The sequence below is a fragment of the Rousettus aegyptiacus genome, unplaced genomic scaffold (assembly GCF_014176215.1).
Source record: "Rousettus aegyptiacus isolate mRouAeg1 unplaced genomic scaffold, mRouAeg1.p scaffold_m13_p_2, whole genome shotgun sequence".
NCBI classification, from domain to species: domain Eukaryota; kingdom Metazoa; phylum Chordata; class Mammalia; order Chiroptera; family Pteropodidae; genus Rousettus; species Rousettus aegyptiacus.
Window position 1 is genome coordinate 164,205,507 of NW_023416295.1, and position 21,377 is coordinate 164,226,883.

Here is a 21,377-nt window from a genome sequence, read left to right on the forward strand (position 1 = left end):
TTATGCCAAAAAAAATAATCAAGGACAAAGTCATTGTTAGTACAAAGACAGGTGAGAAAAGCAAAATTTAAATCCATCAGATAAATGAAAGAAAAATCAATTTGTCCCCAAAGTTTCCCTAGTGGTTGCTCCTGGTTCAAAGGGTTTGCAAGGGAATCCATCCAGGATCAAGCCACTAAAAGATGGGGCTAAAAAAGCACCAGGCGTCCAGCAGCATCCCAGATCTTCAATTTGTCAAAATGAAACATGTTTGTTTTTTTTTGTCCATATGCCACAATGAGTTAAGAATTCTGCTATGCTAGTGGGATATGCATCCTATAGAGATGATGATGGTAGTCATGGTGATGATGGGGATGATGATGAATAACAGATAATAATAAATATTAATAATATTCAACATTCATTGATTTCTCGTTATGTGCCAGGCACTGTTCTTTAGGCTTATACATTTAATCTTTACAACAAACCTATGACATATGTATTATGTTTATCAGGTCAGACATAATTTAAGTATATATTTTACTAGGTCGTAATTTTAAGACACTTACCTATATAAGTTAATTTTTGAAACACCAGAATCATACCCAGATATCTCTATCGGTCACATGCCGTCACATTTTAGATTTGTTGGGATGTACTCCTTGGGGTTACTTCCGGCCATTTCGAATTTAATTCAAATCAAATCCTCTCATGAGAATTACTGTGAGACAGGTTAAGGTTTATTTTTTTTTGCCTGTGGATGTCTAATCGCTCCAGCACCATTTGCTGAAAGAGCTGTTTTTTCTACAATGAATTCCTTTTGCACATGTCAAAACTTAATTGGCTGTGTATGTATGAGTTTATCTTTGGGTTATCTGTTCCGTTGCGCTGATCTGTGTCTCCCCTCTGCCAATAATATACAGTCTTGACTACTGTAGCCATTTTAATAAGCTAGAAATCAAGTAGATTTATCCCTCCCGCTTTTTCAAAATTATAAGGCTGTTCTCTTTCCCTTTGCATATAGATCTTATAATATTATTTATATGTACAAAAAAATCTTGCTGAGATTTAGAAAGTTCTGTTAAACCCATATATCAATATGTGGAAAACTGATATCTTTATTATGTTGAGTCTTCCAAGACATTAATATTTTCTCCATTTATTTAGATATATTTTTCTTACTTTAATCGGTGTTCTATAGCTTTCAGCATACAAATCTTGTACATGTTTTATTAGAGTCACATCTGAATTTTTTTTTAGGAAATGTTATTGTATCTTTAATTTCAATGTCCACATGTTCGTTACTAGTGTATAGAAATAGAATTTATTTTTGTGTATACTGTGTATCCTGCAACCTCAGTGGACTCCTTTATCAGTCCTAGGAGGGGTTTTTTTTTTTTTTTTTTTTTGTAGATTCCTTGGGATTTTCTAAGAAGACACATAATCTGCAAATAGAGATAGTTTGATTTCTTCCTTTCTGATTTGTATTCTTTTTATTTACCTTTCTTGCCTTATTACATTATCTTAAATAAAGGTATGGGTGCCGACATCCTTGCCTTGTACGTGAAATGAAGGGAAAAGCATCCAGTATTTCACCATTACATATAGTGTCGAGGAAGTTCTGCTCTATTCCTATTTATCTGAGAGTTTTCATCATGAACGGGTATTGCATTTTGTCAAAAACTTTTTCTGCATCAGTTGATATCATGTTATTTTCTTCTTTAGCCTGTTATTATGGTAAATTACATTGATTTTCAAATATTGAACCGGACTTGCATCTCTGGAATAAACCTTAATTGCTCACAATGTATAATCTGTTTTATATATTGCTGAATTCTATTTGTCAGTGTTTTGTTAAGGATTTTTCTGTCTCTGTTCAAGAGAGATATTGGTCTGCATCTTTGTTTTTTTTTTTGTTTTGTTTTGTTTGTTTTTTTTTTAGTTGTACTGTCTTTAATTTTGGTGTCTGGGTAAGACTAGCTTCTTAAAATGAATTGGGCAGTGCTCCTTTCCACTTTCCAGAAGAGCTTGTGTGCTAATTCTGCTTTAAACATTTGGTAGAATTTTCAGGTGAAACTACGTGTCTAAATATTTCTTTTGGAAGTTTTTAAAATTATTAATTCAATTTCCTTAAAGGAATAGAGCTATTCAAATTATTCATTTGATTTTGGGTGAATTGTGGTGGTTGTATTTTTATACAACTTTAAGTTGCAAAATTTATGCATGTAGAGATTTTGTAGTACTTCTGTTTCTTTTGGAAATTGGTAATTTACATCTTCTCTTTTTTCTTCATTACCAGTTTGCTATAAATTGTCAGTTTTATTAATCTTTTCAATGAACCAGCTATTTGTTATTGATTTTCTCTATTGTTTTCCTGCTTTCAATTTCATTGAGTTTTGCTTTTATTTTTATTACTTCCTTTCTACTGCTTGATTTGGGTTTATTTTGTTCAGCTTTTTCTAAGTTTGAGACAAGAACTTAGATTATCGATTTGTGATTTCTCCTTATTCAAACGTATGCATTTAGTTCTATAAATTTCCATTATCTGTACTGGTTTACCTGTGACTCACAAATTTTAATATCTTCATTTTCATTCAGTTCAATGTTTTTTTTAATTTGTCCTGAGACAACTTCTTTTACCCACAGATTATCTAAAAGTATGTTGTTTTGTTTCCAAGTGTTTGGAAATTTTCCTGTTATTTTTCTGTTATGATCTCTAGTTACTTACATTGTTGTCACAGAAAAAACTTGGAATGATTTCAGTAAGTTAGATTCACTGAGGTTGATTTGATGGCCCAGAATATGGTCTATCTTGGTAAAGGATCAAGGAGAGCTTATCAAATGCTTTTTCTGTGTCAGTTGATATGATCATGTGGTTTTCTTCCTTAGCCTATTAATATGATGAATAACATTGATTTTTCAAACACTGAACTAAACTTGTTTCCCTGGAATAAACCTCACTTCAATTCTGCTGTTTTGGGGTGGAGTATTCTATAAACGTCAATTAGATCTTTTAGTTAATAATGTTATTCGGTATTTCTACATCCTTGCTGATTTCCTATCTAGCTGTTCTATCAATTACTGATAAAGTGTTGAAGTCTCTAACTATAAATGTGGACTTTTCAATTTCTCTTTCAGTTCTATTAGGGCCTCTCATTAGCAGCTGACAGGATTAAAAATCCTGTTGCTCTACTTGCCCTTCTCTGGTACCACCCTGGATGAAGTACTGGGACATGTCCCTATAGCTTTTCCCCCCAAGCTTTATTGAGGCATAATTGACAAATAAAATTGTAATACATTTAAAGTGTAAAACCATATTTGATATATACATACACTGTGAAAGGATTCCCACCATCAAGTTAATTAACATATCCATCACCTCATAGTCACCTTTTTATGTGAGAATGCTTAAGATCTACTACTATCAAGTATCAAATATCAAATATACGATACCATATTATCAGCTGTAGCCAACGTGCTATACATTATATCTTCAGAATTTATTCTTTTTATAGGTGAAGGCCTGTACCCTTTTACCAGCCTCTCCCCATTTCCCCCACACCCGTCCCTAGCAACTACTGTTCTACTCTCTGTTTCTGAGTTTGACTTTTTTTTAAGATTCCACATATAAGTGGTAGCACGTAATATTTGTCTTTCTCTATCTGGCATATTTCACTGCACAAAATGCCCTCCAGGTTCAACTATGTTGTTCATTCCGGACTCTTGAGGTAGAATAGTTATTGTCTAAAAGTATTCCATCTTGTTAGGTTGCCCCTTTCCTACATACAGAGAGTAGGCTCTTGTTATTATTGTTGCTTGTTGGTTTCGTTTTGATTTTGTTGGTTTGTTTTATCTACACCTATGGACATTTCTAGGTTGCTGGCTTCTTTAGCACCAAATCTGGTATACAGGATGCAAAAGTAAGCCCAGGGAACTCACTATTGTTTTGTTATTTAGTCTTAAGGGGCCTAGCCAGCCTGCTTTCTTCTTTGCACCTTTCAGAGTCTTCTTATGTTTATTTTATATAAAGTTTCCAGGGTTTTTTTGTGTGTGTGCTTACTGAGAAGGATAGGAAAAAGTACATCCACTGTAGCTTCCTGGAAGTAGAAGTCCATGTATTATTTATTAAATAAAAACCATAACCATCATATCAGAGGGAATGCTGGCTCCTTCCTAGCATTATAGTTACAATAAAAAAGTAATTTATATTTATTATAAAATCTGAAACTACACCTATACTTTACACGGAGGGACAAACATAGTGATGCCGTCCTAGATTTGTGAATTAAGAAACTGGTGTCAAAAATTAGCCTAATGTTGAAGTACAAATTAGTAGCTGATAGTTGGGCATCAGGAGCATGGAAGAGGGAATGCGGTTCGCATTAATATGATGGCTAAGCGGGGGGCCGAGGGAGGGAGGGAGGAATTGGGGGGATCGTCTTATGAACATTATAGATGTCTAACCAACGTACTGTATACTTGAAACTTAAATAAATATATTTTTTTAATTAGCCTAACGTTAATACGTCCCTCGTACCTTCTCTTTGCAGTTTTAAAACACCAATATATCTTCACAAAACTTCACAAAAGCACCCCTTTCCTCTCTGACCATCTACTTTCTACATCAGAAAAACAGCCCTACTTGGAATTCTAGGGTTAGAAATATAACCCAGGTACTGCATCGGGCCATCTGAATTTTGAAATACATACACTGCATTAACAGGAGAGTCTTCCTAAAATACAACAGAATCTCAGAGTTTTGCAGACATCAGCTTTCAATAATATTCTAATGATAAGTACAAATTTGCCTAGAAATTACTGGAAGTTCCAATGGTATTAGTTCTGTTTACTTATATTTCTCTTAGATGAATGGGTGACTAACACAAACCTCATTCTACAGACTCTCATAATAGATTAAGTCCATGGGCAATCTGAGATAATGCATACAGCATATTATACAGAAAATAGGACTTATCCACAAGACAGGGCTCTGCCATTTACCAGCTGTATATTCTTGGGCAAATCATTTGAACCCCCTTGCTCATTTTTAGTGAGGGAAGAAAAGGCCCAGAGCTTGGATTAGGTGATTTCTAAGGATGTTTCCAATTTTGACAATCAAATTTTATCAAAATTCAGGCATCTTTATAACAGAGGTAGAGTTCACTTTATTTCATTCATTCATTTAACAACGAATGACTGAATATCTGCTCTGCGTAATGCATTTGGCTAGTTTTTTGCACTAGACCCTACTTCAGTGGGACCAAAGACTATGTGGCCTATCTTCCCCAGCCAACGCCACTTGCTAGGAGGAATAGAACTTGAATTAGTTTAGATTAGTAGTTCTCAAACTTCAGTCCACATCAAAACCACCAGGAATGCTTGTAAAAACAGATTACTGGCCCCCACCAATGGTTTTTGGTTCAGACAAGCTAGGATGGAGCCTGAGAATTTGTGCATCTAGTAAGTTCCCAGAGGATGCTGACGCTGTTGGTTCAGGGAGCCCACATTAGGGACCACTGGTTTGGATACGAAGAAAACAGTGGAGGTACCTAGACCTGTATGTGAGCAGTCGCTGCTCTCTAGGTGCTGTTCTTGCCTCTTCTGCACTTCTGCACACCTTGCCGTCTCCATTTCCCTTGTGACAATATCACTCCCTCTCTTTTGAGAAGCAGTTAAATTCCTCTTTTTTTTTTGTGGTTCTGGTGAAATTGCTGATCTGAGGACCCATCTGCCTCCAGGGAGAGAACTGTAACTCAAGTTGGGCTAATTATATTACTATGTCTCCCTAGTCACATTGATTGGTCCCAGGGGCAAGCATGTAACCAGACAAGCCCACTGCACAGTTCTTCCCTAGAATTTCCCAAATAGAAGACAAAGAATAGCTCATCCTTTCCCTTTGTAAAACGAACTAAAAGGATCTGACCCCGCAACTGTCAGCATCTATATGCATTAGGAAAGAATGAAGGCAACAAAAAGGAAGTTGAAGGAAAAGATGGATAGAGAGAAAGTAGTCATTAAATTAAATCCCTGATCTTGTAATATCTGAGGTAGGCTACATACCTGTCCTTCCCAGTTACAAAAGACTATTATTATTATTATTATTATTATTATTATTATTATTATCTGCCTAAATTAACTGGTTATATGGACTTCAATTTCTTAGAAGAGTTCTGATTAATAGAAGGTGATCCGAAGATATGTTCTCTATAAAGAAGGGGATAGTACGGTAGTTAAAAACATGAATTTGGGAGTCCGCAAACTTAGTTTAATTCAGCCGCTTGTCAGTTGTGTGATCTTAAGCAAATCATTTAATCTCCGAGCTTCATGTATAAAATAGAAATAACATGGCCTATCTCAGAGATCTCATCAACAGCAAATGAGGTACCTCATGCTATTTACTGACAAAGAACATTCAATAAATGATACTTGTTAACATTACACCATTTATTGAACATTTATCTCCCAGGTACTGTAAATAGTGCTTTATTTGCATTTACTAAATTCTTTAGTCTGGGGCCCACAGCACATAAAAGGATATTATAAAGCACAAGGACACAAGGTAGTTTAGGTTGGGCCAAAAGCTTACTCTTTTATGTAAACTTGAAAATGTAAAAGCTGCCATTCGATGTCCCTATAGGTCTTTTTGATACCTCTACGGAGTTCCTATAGCACTCACTTTTTACCTCTAAAGATGCATAAATATTCAGCTATATACTATAGTTACATCTATGCATTTATATTTCCCCCTACTACAAAAAGGCATAGACCTTGAAGTAAAAATTCTAAATTTGAATTCCCACCCTATATTAGCTAGCCTGGTGAGCTCTCTGAGCCTCAATCAATTTCCTCACTGGTAAAGTGAGGAAATATCTATAAAACTCAATCTTTAGATTATTACTTCAACGCAAAACATATAATTTTGGCAAATTTTCTCAGCGAACATCAACTGACAACTCCAGAATAATTGGTAATTAAGAACATAAGTAGAAAACAGGAAGGCAGGACTAGACCAGGTGTTACATAAAACAGGGATTAGATCTCCCGTTAAACGGAAGGAAGATAATGGCCAAGCGATCTACCCTAATCTGCCATTTAGCTCATATTATTACGGCACTACCTTAAACACTAATGGTTATTTAATACCTTATTCTGAACTTGATGATCCAGCTGAGGAAGCACAGAAAACAGAACCTGCTATGGACTGAATTGTGTTCCAATCAGTAAGTTATATGTTGAAGTCCTAACCTCCAATGTGACTGTATTTGAATTTAGGGCCTGTGAGGAGGTGATAAAGGTTAACTGAGGTCATAAGGGGAGAGCCCTAATCCTATAGGCTGGTGCCCCTCTAAGAAGAGTAAAAGGCATCAGAGCTTTTCCCCTCTACTATGTGTGGACGTAGGAAGAAGGCAGCTATCTGCAAGCCAGAAAGAGAGCTCTCACTAGGAAATGAATAGGCTGCCACCTTGATCTTGGACTTCCCAGCTTCCAGAACTGTGAGAATAAATGTCTGTTGTTTAAAGCACCCAGGCTGTGGAATTCTGTTACAGCAGTCCAAGCAGAATAAGATAGCAACAAAGACAAACTTTACCTTTTTTGGTTGTTTAAAGCTGTCCCTGAACTCTATCCCTTTAGAGGTGTGGAGCCCTTAGAAGATTACAAATGCTTTCAACATGCATTAAAGTTATATACTGTATAGTGGTTAAGATGGACATTCAAGTTAGACCAAGACACAAGCCCCAGCTCTATCACTTAATAACATAAAATGTTCTGTCTCATGAAACAAACACAATAACTTCTCTACAGTTTTCTTGTAAAGATTAAAATAAGATGATGTATGTAAAGGGCTTAGTACAGTGTCTGGCCTATAACAAATCATCATAAATGACAACTGCTCAACATTTATTTAACAAATATTTATGGAGCACTGAATTCAATACACTGATAGATACGCTGCTAGAGATGTAATGGTTAAAAATAAAAAATAAATAAATAGTTACCAAAACACAAAAAGATAGAGAAAATTAGATTAGTCCTATGACTTTTAAAGAACCTCAAACTGTAATTATAAACATTCCCACGAAGAACAGTGCAGGCCCAGACACCTTCATCGGGAAATTATACCAAATATTCAAGGAAGAAATGAGAGAGTTACGTAAAACTTAACAAAAACAGGAGGGGAAAAAAAGAGAACACTTTCAAATTCATTTATGAGACGAACACTACCGTAATATGAAATCTGCCAATGACATTATGAGGACAATTATAAGCTAATCTTATATATGAATATAAATGCAAAAGTTCTAAACAACATATTAACAAACTTAATCAGAATTTTACAAAATGGACAATAAATCATGACCAGGTCATATTTATCCCAGAAACATAAGGTTGGTGTAAACGAAATAATTCAACACAGCAACAAATAAAGGAGAAAAATCATATAATCTTATTGCAGAATAAATACAAAAAAAATTTGATAAGATTCAACATGTAGTCATTATTCTTTAAAAAATAAACCTTCACGGACTAAAAAATAAAACCTTCCTTAATCTGATAAAGAATATTACAAAACTCCACACCAAAACTTATACTTCATGATGAACTGTTGAAAGCTTACTCTTTGAGTTCTGGAACAAGACAAGATTGCTTGCTCTCACCACTTCTACGTAGACTGCTTTGGAAGCCCTAGCCAGTAAGAACGGCAATAAATAAATAAATAAATAAATATGTGTAAGGTTTCAAAAGAAAAACTGTCATTCATAGATAATATGGTTATAACAAAGAATTCCAAAAGAATGTACAGGTAAATTATTAACATTAATAAGTGATTTTAACAAGTTGCTAGATACATGATCAACACACACACTCTCTATATAGACCTGTGACAAACATAAAAATTTTTAAAAGAACTGTATCACTTACTATAGTATCAAATAACTATAAATGAATCTAACAAAAAAAAACATAAAAGAACTTTGTTCAGAAACTATAAAATATCAATGAGAGGAATTAAAGATGACCTAAATAAATGGAAGGCTATTCCACGTTTAGGTATTGAAAGACTTAACTTTGTAAAGAGTCAATTCTCCCCCTAATTATCTCTAGATCCAATGCAGACCGAATCACAACTGCAGCAATAGTTTTGTGAACATTTTCTTTTAAAGCCTACAGCACACCTGGTCTTGCTAGGTGGTCTCCCATCCTAGTACTAACCAGGCACGACCCTGCTTAGCTTCCCAGATCAGACATTGGGCTTGTTCAGGGTGGCACGGCCATAGACCATGGACTATATCTCCACTGGGGCATGAACCCAGGACCTTCTGTGTGTAAAGCAGACGTGCTAACCATTATACTATAGAACCACGTCCCATTTTTGTGAAAATTGACAAGCTTTTGTACTAAAACATACATGGAAATGCTAAGGGAAAAGAATCAAGGGGAAAGAATCACCAAAACACTCTTGAGCAAAAAGAACAAGGAGAGAACAGTCTCTACTAGATAACAAGACCTATAAACTAGATAATTAAAATAGTGTGGTGTTCATGCCAAGACATGTAAATACACTAAAGGAACAGAACAGAGAGCTCAGAAACAGACTTCCACATACATGAGCACTATGTAACAGAGCAGACGCAACGGAAATCCATATAAAAGAGAAAAACATAACTCTATACAAAAATCGTTCCAAGGAGGGAATGATCTAAATATAAAAAGCAAAAATAGCAAAAGCTCGAGAAGTTAATTTAAAAAAATTTTAATTACCAAAGAGTATGGAAAGATTTCTTAAATAGGAGACAAAAAGCACATACCATGGAAACACAGAAAAAATGAGACTGTATCAAAATTAAGAACTTCTATTCATCAAAACACACCACTGAGACAGTGAAAAGGCAATCCACAGAGGATAAAAGATATTTGTAATACATATCTATAACTAAAGGGCTTATATCCAGAATATACAAATAAGTCCTACAAATCAATAAGAAGACAAACAAGTCAAAAGGAAAAATGAGCAAAGAAACTTATGAGTAACATCCTAATGGTCAGCAAACATCATTAGTCATCAGGGAAACCCCTATTAAAACCACAATAAGATCTCACCCTACATATGCCAGAATTTATTTATAAAATTAAAGACTGCCAAGAGCTACTATAAATAAGAAAAGAGAGCACTGGGACCTCTTATACACTGGTAATTAGTCTGTAATTTGGTACAACCACTTTGGAAAACCATTCGCATATATTAAATTTAAATAGATAGATAGATAGATAGATAGATAGATAGATAGATAGATAGATAGATAGATAGATATAGATATAGATATATATCTTCAGGCCCAGAAATTCCATTTCTACATATATACCAACAGAAATGCATGCATATATGCACCAAGAGTACAGAAATACCATTCACCTCAATGTCCACCAATAGTAGAATGGATAAATTGTACATATTCATACATTGTATTACAATACTGCAACGAAAATAAATGAACTACAGTTGCATAAAACTTACATAATGTTGAGCAAAAAATCCACACTCAAAGGAATATATACTCTACACTTCCCTGTATAATGTTTTTTAAAAAATTAAGTAAAACCAATGGTAGTGTTTAATGAAGCACACTTACAGAGACATATCATAAAATCAGGTTATCTTTGGTGATGGGGGAGAGGGTAGCAGTTGGAAGGGAGCACAAAGTAGCCTAATGAAGTACTGGTGAAATTCTACTTCTTGACCTGGTTGAAAGGTACAAGGTTATTTGTGTCATGAAAACTCACTGAACTGTACATTTTTGGTTTTTACACTCTGCATGTGATACATTTCAAAATTTAAACATTTTTAAAAGCACATTCACATTAAATCTTTCAAAACATGTTGTTTTTATGGTTTTTAACACTAAAGTTTAACATTATAAAGTCCTTAAGGCTAGAAGTATTAAATTTCATAAAATCATAAACAGAACTTTTTCCAATTATATATGTGCTGGTCTCTCAAATAGTATCAAGAAATAAGTCATTATTACACCAGAGGAATGTACATAATGAGCTATGTAAATATTCTTCCTAACAATTTATATGCTAACATATTATTCCTACAGATGTTATCATTCTATAGCTAAAGGTTGAATGTTTCTTCTAAATAATTTTTTTAAAAATGTCAACCAAAACCACTTATTAATTTTGGCAACTGTTATACTATCATAATAACTTGAAAATTATATTTCAAGTGAACAGGAAGATTTGATCCCCCTTTAATATTACAGTTTATTCAAAAATTCAATGTACTCCTTAACACAGTTCTTTTCATACTTTTTTTACCATTTGATGGTGGAAAAATTAAGTTTCTTACTATGCACATTTTCCATTTAGATAAAAATGTTAACCTGTCGAAAAGTACATTAGAGTCACAAATGACTTGAGATTTCTTTTAAGGAGTAAAGAACAGAAAGACAAGAGGACATTACAAGATAATCTACCTAACACTCCCAGAGCCGATCTTTCTCTGATTGATGAATAAAAACTGATACCAACAGAATCCCACATTTTAACAATTTACTACTTTAGAAAGATAATTGTATAATAGGTAATTGTGTAACTATACTTACCTTAAGAGATAAAAATCAATAATACCAAGCAATCCATTTTTAAAATCTATCCTATGAAAATATTAGTAAAAGTGTATAAATATATATTTATAAGGATATTTATTATAGCACCAGCATGGGAGAATGAATAAGTAAATTTTCATATATACGTACAATGAATTACCTAGCACTCAATATTAAGTGCAGAATATCTTTGTTACTAATTTGGAAAGATGTCCAAGATGTATTACTAAGCAATAAATATAAGTTGCATAAAAATATATATACCATCAATTTTTATTTTTGAAAATAACTACACATATGTATATATGTAAGCACAGAAAAAAGCCGGTAAGTATACACAACAAACTCTTAATGATGGTACCCTTTGACATGTACTAAATTTAAATATCTGTGAAGGGAAAGAGCATTTTGGTTTGAAGAGGAAGAACAGAGAAGGCTTTTTGCCTTTTATTTACACTATGTATTGTTCAAACTCATTTTAACATGTATAAACTTTTATTTAAAAAATAAACAACTATTTAAATATAACATCTATTATGTTTTTCATGTAACTAATTTACCCATTTGGGGGGTTACTTTGCTATTGTAATACTTTTCTATGAAAAGAATAGTTCTATGAGACTATTCTCTTAGAACTTCTATAGGAAAACGAACGAAAAACACCTAGAAACAGCAGATTCTCTACATCAGAGTCAGCATCAATTCATTTTACTAACAGCCAAATTAAATCTAAAGTAAATATCTGAGATTAGTAACCTACGTAAAGCATTTTAAACAACAAAGGCGATGAAGTTCAAGATGAAAACCTACCTGGACTACATCCAAAACCATGCCAGCTGAAACCGTTCCAAAACCGGCTAGCAAAAACGGCACAAGTATTTGCAGTGCCATGACACCGCTGGATTCCTTCGGCAATTTGTGGCTTGCCTCCACAGCGGCATCTTCATCCCCATCACTAGATACATCTTCATCCTGTAACATGGCAGTGGTTTCTGAAGTCTCCCTTCCATCACAGTAATTGTAGTTGGCATAGTCGTCATACCTTTGGCTACAGCCTGACGGGGCGTGCCCGCTATTGCCGTGGAAGGACGGCTCTGAGAAACTGTGATACTCCAAGTGTTGCTCAGATCTAGTACTGAAAGTCTGTGCTGCAGCTGATAGTCCATCTTGCCAGATGCCGTTGGCTTTTTTGTGCCTGTCTTCCTGGTTTTTCTGGTAAATTACTGGAACCATACTCAACAATAAGTTTAAAAACTTATCGGATTGAACTGTGTTTAAGCTTAAAGTCCAGTCTACAAAACCTCCTCCGCTCCTAGGACCACCACTTGTTTTATTAGTAACAGATCTTCCTTTACTATTAGTCATATTGTCATCGCAGAAGACCCTGGACTCCTTAGATCTCAAGCTTCATGAACCGGAGCACATGAATCAGAACCACACGAACGCTGGTTTAAAGATGCTGACTTCATTTTGCAGTGTCCACTAATAAAAGATGTTTAGAAGTTCCACACTGGGATTGGAACTGAAAAATAAAAAAATAAAACAATCTTTAAAAATCAGATTAACTATCTCGATACTTAAGATTTTCATAGTTAAAAACACATATGTTCTTAAACCAATCCTAAACTGCCAACGCCACACTTTGTGGGCTTAACAAATAACTGCTTTGAAGTATAAAACTGCTTTGTACACAGCAATATACAGAGCTATTATCTGTGCTCAATCTTGGTTAAAAGATTTTATCTTTGCATACTTTATGTAATTAATTCCTATGTAAAGTCTTGAACTGTCCCTGAAGTTCTATATTGGACAAATTTATTAAAATGATGGCTTCCATTACTATAGAAAGGTCTCAGAATAAAATTGCTACAACCCTTTACATGTATCAATACCTGATAAAAGGGATATGACATTATGTTTTAAGCATATTAAATAATAAACCATGTTACCTTAGTTACATCTTCACATACATTTTGTTATTAAATTATGAAGAGACAATGAAAACGTTTGTCATAAAAACATTTGGTGAACATCCTGAATACTGTTCAGTGCATTTATGTATAATATGAAATTAGGTTGGAGTCATATTTATAGTTCTGACATATAAAAATTTCATTATAATTGATTTACAACTGTAATCCCTCCATTATCTAGGAAATAACAAAAATGAAAAGCAATTACAAATACTCACTTAATCCTCTATTTTGCAAGCCAACCAAAAGAAAGCTTGTAATGTACTTATCACTTAATATCCTTCTCAAAGTCGGCTCTGACTCACAATTCCAGAGTTAAGCCCCTGATTGGCTGGTCACCTTTGAACTAAGAGACAGACACATTTATACTATAGCTAGTTTGAGGGTGATGGGCACTGAAGGTAATACCCCACCAGCCCAGGTAGAGAGCCTATTTGTACAGATGCTTCCAAAGCTGTCGCAATAGATTTAAAGGCTTCAGGTGTTTCTCAGGAAGACCAAAGCCTGTCTCATACTTCTAAGAGCATCGAAGATCAAGAAATTGGCACTGTTTCTGATAATAGATGGCCCCACTGCCTAAATGGACTGCCCACCCACCGAGCTAGGCTAAGAAGTACTGCTGCCATTACCGCTGCTTTTTGTTTTCAAAGCCTTAGAATACCCTTCTCCTTGGATAAGAAGATCAATACTTAAGGAGTGGCAAAGAGCAAAAGAGAAGAATCTATGTAGGGAACAAGCGGGAGGTAGGGTGTGGTTCATCAATGTCATCACTCACTTTCTCTCTTGTGGTGGTGGAGGGGTCTGGGAATTCTTACTGGGGAACATTTTTAAAATATAGAGTCTAGGACTCCAGACCTATTGACTCAGAATATCCATGTTTGAGGCCTATAACTCTTTTTATCTTTTTGAACATTTATAAAAGTTTATTTGAGCCAAACTCAAAGCTTATAAATATAAATCTTTTTTTAAGCTCCCCAAGTGATTCCAACGCAGACTTCCTATGGACTTGAACTGAGAATCCAATGAGTCGATTAAATACTAGTTGCCATTTTTTGCCACCTGCAGACTGATTGGTATAAAAAAAGGCAGTGTTTAAAAAAAAATTGGATGAATGGAACCAATGTCCGCAGTGAAGCAGAGAATAAACTAAGCAGTCCCAGAAAGAGAGAAGAGGCTAGAATAGCAGCCTGAGAACCTTCCACACAGTGAGAGGGTCAGCTACATGTCTGGAACAGATGAGATGCCCAGCAACCTGAAATGAGTCAGACTGAGTTTCTGTTCCTTTGACCCATTCGTTTTTTACAGTGAGCGTTTCACTGCCTCGAAGACATCTCTAATCAAACAAAATACAAAGCAAACCTAAACGAGATTGAGCTTTCAGAAAAGTAGATTCCACTGAAGGAAAAATGATGAATATAGGCAATTTCTTCCTCCTCTTAAAGTAGAATCATCAGGTTGATCAAAACGGAAATGCAGAGAAATGTAGATAAACCAGAAAAAAAAAAAAAAAAGGATGACATTATCTGTATCATCATTCATTTGGTCACCCTGAAGTTTAGAAACTTGACCAACTAACTAAATAGAAAAATGGGAGAGGAATTTCCCGGCATCTCTCTTAGAATATTTGCAGGACATGGCTACACCGAGCAGCTGGCCATCAGCATCCAGATGCAGAAGACACATCCAGCTCATACTTTTGCTCCTAGTATTCTTACTTTGACATAACGACCCAGAAGGTTAAATGGAGACACAGACAGTCAACCAGGACCACCATGCTCAGAGCTCATGCAGAGCCTTTGTGTAAATTTTAAAAAAGAGTGCCTCCCAGAAACAGGCAGGCTGGTGAGTGGAGCCGTGGGCTGGATTTCAGCCCCACTCTATCCCCGCACCCAAGCGCCTTCATGCACTGCAGAATATGCATGATCTTACACAGCAGACTGTGCAGCTGGGTAAAATATTAAACCGGGCTTAGAGAACATAACACACAGGGACACATACCTTTGTTGCTGTATGCTCAACATCTTACCCCAGTTTTTTAGCTGATGGCATCCCCATTTCCTGTGTGAAACCATCCTTCCCCTATTCCATGAGGTTCTGGTAGATCTATCAATTACTTCCAGATCACATAATCACAGGTGGCTCGAGAAGGACCTGAGCCCTTCCTTGAAATGTGATATATTTGTTGACTTACTTATTTCCTGACTAGATTACACAATTAATGAACTAGGCACCATTCCTGATTCTAATGTGGAGAAAAAATAATCGCACGAGCAAATAAATAAATGAAATAATTTGTGGTAAAGGCTAATGCAAGAAAGAGTTGATTTAACAAGGAATGAATGACTTACAAGGCTACTTTACAGTGGAAGGCCTCTGGGGGAGTTTAGTCACTTCCCTTTGGAATAATGCAATTTTGGAGCGGTCACTATGTCTTCCTCCTTGAAAGGTTCCCTCTACCAGACCACCACCACTACTGCCTGGAGGAAAACCCATCAGCATGAGAAGATTCACCGAAAGAGAGAATCAAAGCTAGGCCAAGAGGAGAGAGACCTCACGACATAATCAGAACTTTTATTTTATTTATTTAAGGCCCACTCCACCCTGCTCTTCATTGCTTACACTAGTCTGAGTGGTGTTTCTGTCCTAATAGCTATTTTTTAATAATAGAATTTGGTAGCAGAAATTATCTTGCTGCAAGCGCATGCCATGGACCACAGGTCACCACCGTGCACAGAGGAAAAAGTGTTTGTTTTTATTTTATCCTTCATTTCATTTAGTTATTGAATGATCATCAGTTATTCTAATGCTTGCTTACTGATGAGGTCTATTACCTCCATTAAAGACCTCTTAAACTGTCTTCCTTTAAAGAAATCACTTACAAGCTCTTCTTGTTGAATGGGATTACAATCAAAGTATTCTGTGGTTGATTTAAAATGAGTAATGTATACATACAGAAATAAAAATAAGTAAAAATTTATTTCATATGTTATACTAAATTGTTACTCATCCATGAATGAGTAGAAGTAAAAATTTTTAAAATAAGTTAATAAAACTAGTCAAAGTTTCTCCTGGCTTTGAGGTACTTAAGCTAAAGGATGCTAGTGGAGATACTTATAGGTCACTCTTTAGCTACTTACTAGGTTTTATTAATTCAGTACCGACATAGCCAAAAAAGAAAGTGTGTCTTTAAAACTTCAGAATAAAGGCTCAGGTTTAAATTCTGAATTCTCTTTGTAAATTATAAAGTAATCCTTAGGGGAAAAAACTAATCTATTACTTTATTCATTAATAGCCAATATTTACACAGATAAAAATTTAAAAAATAAAAAAACATCTTTAGCAGATACAAGTAGAGTGGTTAAAGTTGTGGCTTGCAGATTTTTTTTTTCCCCAGATTGCTACATTAAAAAAAAAGTTACTTATCCACATGCTCATGCAATGTCAGTAAAAATATCGGGGACGATTCAAAAACCTTAGTTAGAATTGGCTGTATCTAATGTTATTTCACAGTTTTGTTCCAAAGACTCCTTAGGTGGGTGCTATGTGCAGCCAAACACATGGGCAACTCTATCTTAGTGCCTTAGGGATACTGGTTCCTCAAAGCATGGCCTGTGGTCCAGCTGCACTGGCATCGCTCGGGAGCTTGTTAGAAATGCAGGCTCTCAGCTCCCACCCTACCCCAACTTCCTGAACTCAACCCCTCCTCTGTTAATAGCATCGCCAAGTGATTTGTGTACACCTTAAAGTTTGAGAAGCAACTTCCTGTACATTCAAAATGGAAATCTGATTTACATCCATCCGACTTTCAAATGTGAACAAGAACGTAAGCACTGGTAACACATACACTGTGAATGGTTATATTTGGGTAAGTGGTATAAAGCCCAAACAGTAGGCTTTAAAAGTACTGGTTATTTATTTATTTTTTTAGCCTGGCAGTAGATACTTAAGTGTTTATTTTTGTTCTTTAAATTATTCATATACATCACATCAATGCTTTGTATAAGTGACAGTGTGACCTATTTTATTATTACTCCCACTTATTGCTCCCCTTCTCTAAAAGGATGATCTCCACCTGCTGCCACATTACGTGCAGGGTCTACGGGAGGATTATAATTCCTCATCTCCACTGACATCAGGTTTGGCCATTGGAATGAGAGCAGCAATGGCACCTACATGCAAAAACAGTTCAGCTATGTCTTCTTTTCCCTCTGTCACAAGAATGGCATGTCCTAGGTAGGTGCTACTTCTTTAGACCGGGTCCCTGGACAATTACGTGCAGAGCCACAGCTACTGCAGCCAATTCACGGCAACCCACAGACAATGCGTATCACGAGAGAGAAATAAAGCTGTTGCTGAAAGCCCTGAGAGTCTGGAATTGTTCATTACCGGAGCACGATCTAATGAAAGTTAAGCAAAAAAAGTATGTATCTTTTAAAAATTTGGATGAATGGAACCACATTCCTATTTATTTTAGTTTAGGTGAGTCTCTCTGATATACTGAGCACTTGGGGTTTCATCTTTGGTTAAAGAGTTTTAAAACAGTGGTTTCCAAACATTCAGATCTCATTAAACCAAATTTCCTCCATAATTTTTATCAAGGTAAAAATGGTATTTCCCACTCATGCCTGTTAGAATGGCTATCATCAAAAAGAAATAACAAATGCTAATGAGGATGTGAAGAAAAAGAAACCCTTGTGCACTGTTGGTTGGGACTGTGCAGCCACTATGGAGAACAGTATGGAGGAACCTCAAAAAATTAAAAATAGGACACCATTTGATTTGGCAATCCTATTTTTAGGTATATCTCCAATATAGATTATCTGCATTCCTTGTGTTCCCAGAAGCATTATTTACAATAGTCGAGACAAGAAAACGACCTACGTGTCTACCAAAAGATAAATGGATACAGAAGCTGTGGTATATACATACACAATGGAATATTATTCAGCCATAAACAAAAACTTAGAAAATCCAGGCATTTGCAACAACATGGATGGACCTTGAAGGCGGTATGCTAAATGAAATAAGTCAAAGACAAGTAATGAATGACCTCACTTACATGTAGAACCTTAAAAAAAAAAAAAAAAGAACTCAGAAAAAGAGATTAGATTGTGGTTACCAGAGGTGGGCAGAACTGGAGGAAGGAGGTCAAACAAAAGGTACAAACTTCCATTTATAAAATACAGAATTATGAGGGATGTGATGTACAATGTGATAAATTGGTTGCCATTGTATGATATATGAAAGTTGTTAAGAGAGTAAATCCTAAGAGTTCTCATTTCAAGAAGAAATTTTTTTCCTGTTTCTTTTTATTGTATCTGTATCAAATGATGAATGCTACCTCAACTTATCGTGGTATTCATTTCACAATATGTGTAAGTCAGACCATCATACTGTACACCGAAAACTCATAGTGACATGTCAATTATAGCTGAATAAACCTAGACAGAAATTACAAGTACATACATAGAATCTAAAAAATATTTTTTAAATCCTTAAAAATTAAGTTTACATTTTAACACCAAAAATGTAGAAAGGACAAAAATTTCAAGACTAAAAGACAGCTTTTCCATTGAACACATTTAGATCTATGAAAAACTCAACCCGTGCTCCCTATGAAAAAACTTTGCATTGGGCAGCACTTGTCTATAGTTGTGTCAGAGAACAACTGGCTTCAAGGAAAATAAACTAATACTACAGTCCTTATGAATTCCATTTAGTTACGAAAAAAAAAAAATTACTGCTAAAACTCCTTATTTTTAAAGTTAAGAAAAAGAAGTGTATGGTATGTGTGTTGATTAATACTAAACCAGTATCTCGGAGAAAATCTGCCCATTGTACTAGAGTAGGCATTCTGTTCCACTGCAAAGGCTAAATAATGACATGAAAAATCCAGCAGCAATGTGAGTTAGCAGGCCTAAATCATGTCAGATTACTAGGAAAGGCATTATATGGGAGTTTAATACTTTGTGATCTTCCCATAACGATAAAAAGGTTTTGATATAATCTATTATGGGTAATTACCATATTTAGTAAAAAAAAAAAAATCTCAAAACCTATTGATCGGGTGGGTGTTTTATGTTTGTATAAACAAAACCACAGTACTATCACACACATACATACACACAAAAAATAACCTAGAATCCAAGTCATATAATGGTTTTTATATATTATATGTTATATATATTATATATTCTTGCTTTTGCCATTCTGCAAACGTACATTCTGCTCTTTTCATTTCCTCTTTGAAATATGTCTTCTACGTTTCTGTTAGTTATTAAAATGTAGATAGTTACCAAACAGGATGTATTATGTGGTCAGTTATATTAGCTTTTGGTACGATTATGCCAACAAAAACTGTATCTTAGTTGATTTTATACAAATTATTTCCTTGTTTTATTTTTTAAAAAGGTATATTCTTTTGAATCATACATACCCAGTAAGTACTTGTTTAACTGCATAATAACTTCATAAAAAAGGATCATGTCTATTTAATTTGCTTTGGCAGCCCCAAACAGCAGGGCAACTTTATGACTGCTCAATTTTCTTTAACCGTTTTCATTTAGAGATCCCAACCTGTGTAAACTTAAATCCTCACCAATTTCTATCAATGATTAACTTCTTCTATTCAAGCAAAAATTATTTTTCAAAGCTTTTTAGATACCGATTTTATCATATGAACTCCTCGGGTTCTCCTTTTCTTAACCAAAATTCCTTTTTCCTGAAGAATTTACCATCAAATCACTTCTCGGCACATACCCCAAACAGCTCTTAAACAAACGGTCATTCTTTGGTTTTCTCATGCTCGCTCTGGCATCAGTCTCTGCCATCCTGCCATGACCTCGCTGCCAAACCCTTCACCCTTGAGAAGTTATCGGAACCCATGAGGACACTCTAGTCTCATCTGTGGGGATCCTGGCTCTCGATTACTGGATTATGTTAAATAAAGAACGCTCCTCTCAAGGTGAACTAGCCCTACGGTTATTAATAAAAGCACTTCTCCTTTTTAGCTCTTTGATTTCAACATTCTCATCCACTGAGCTCCTCATATTGCTTATTTTTGGTACTAATTATTTCATACTGACTCAACGCCTTCTACTAGATTACCTGAGGCAGCTACATTATTCTCTCTTATTCTTCCCTCAGTTTCTTTTATTCCAATTTCCTCTATTCAACTTTCTTGCTTCTACACCTTCTACCAAATATTCCTAACACCCAAGAACTTCCACTTCATTCAAAAGGTCAGAGTAAAAGTAAACTACCTCAACGAAATCTACCCGAAACAATATAGGATGAAGGGAACAGAGAAGAAACAGTCAAAATTAAATGTCCACACACACGCAATTAACAATTTTCATGTCACTTACAGTTTTTTTTAAAAAAAGAATTTTTTAATAATAAAAAATTGGACTTGGTCACCCACATCCAATTCCCACATAGCAGAGATGTCTTGGGCTTCCTATGACATTTAATACATCACTTAACTCTCTTAAAAGTTAAAAATCAATATGATGATATAAAAGAAATCTCCCACCCACCCCCCCAAAAAAGAAACAATAAAACAAAAAATAATAAAAAATAAAAAATAAATCTCCTGAATTCTAAATGTCCTATTGCTGCTAGGCAGAAGTATAATTTATGGTATCCAGTTAAGTATGTATGACTAATACATCAAAGAACAAGTGTTGGCGAAGATGTGGAGAAAAGGGGACCCTCATACACTGCTGGTGGGATTGCAAATTGGTACAGCCACCATGGAAAATACTCTGAAGGTTCCTCAAACAGTTAAAAATGGATATACTTTTTGACCTAG

The 21,377-nt window shown here is 35.1% G+C and overlaps 1 protein-coding gene across 4 annotated transcripts in view; it reads right to left on the reverse strand.

The window, feature by feature from the left end:
• The window catches only part of SLC41A2 (solute carrier family 41 member 2), a 106,488-nt gene that overhangs the window by 71,010 nt on the left and 14,101 nt on the right, over positions 1–21,377 (reverse strand). For all 4 annotated transcript variants that reach the window (XM_016127050.2, XM_016127049.2, XM_036237384.1 and 1 more), the window contains exon 2: positions 12,402–13,113. In XM_016127050.2, the coding sequence (XP_015982536.1) occupies positions 12,402–12,956 (555 nt within the window). In that variant the 5' untranslated portion in view covers positions 12,957–13,113. The remainder of the gene's footprint in view (positions 1–12,401; positions 13,114–21,377) is intronic.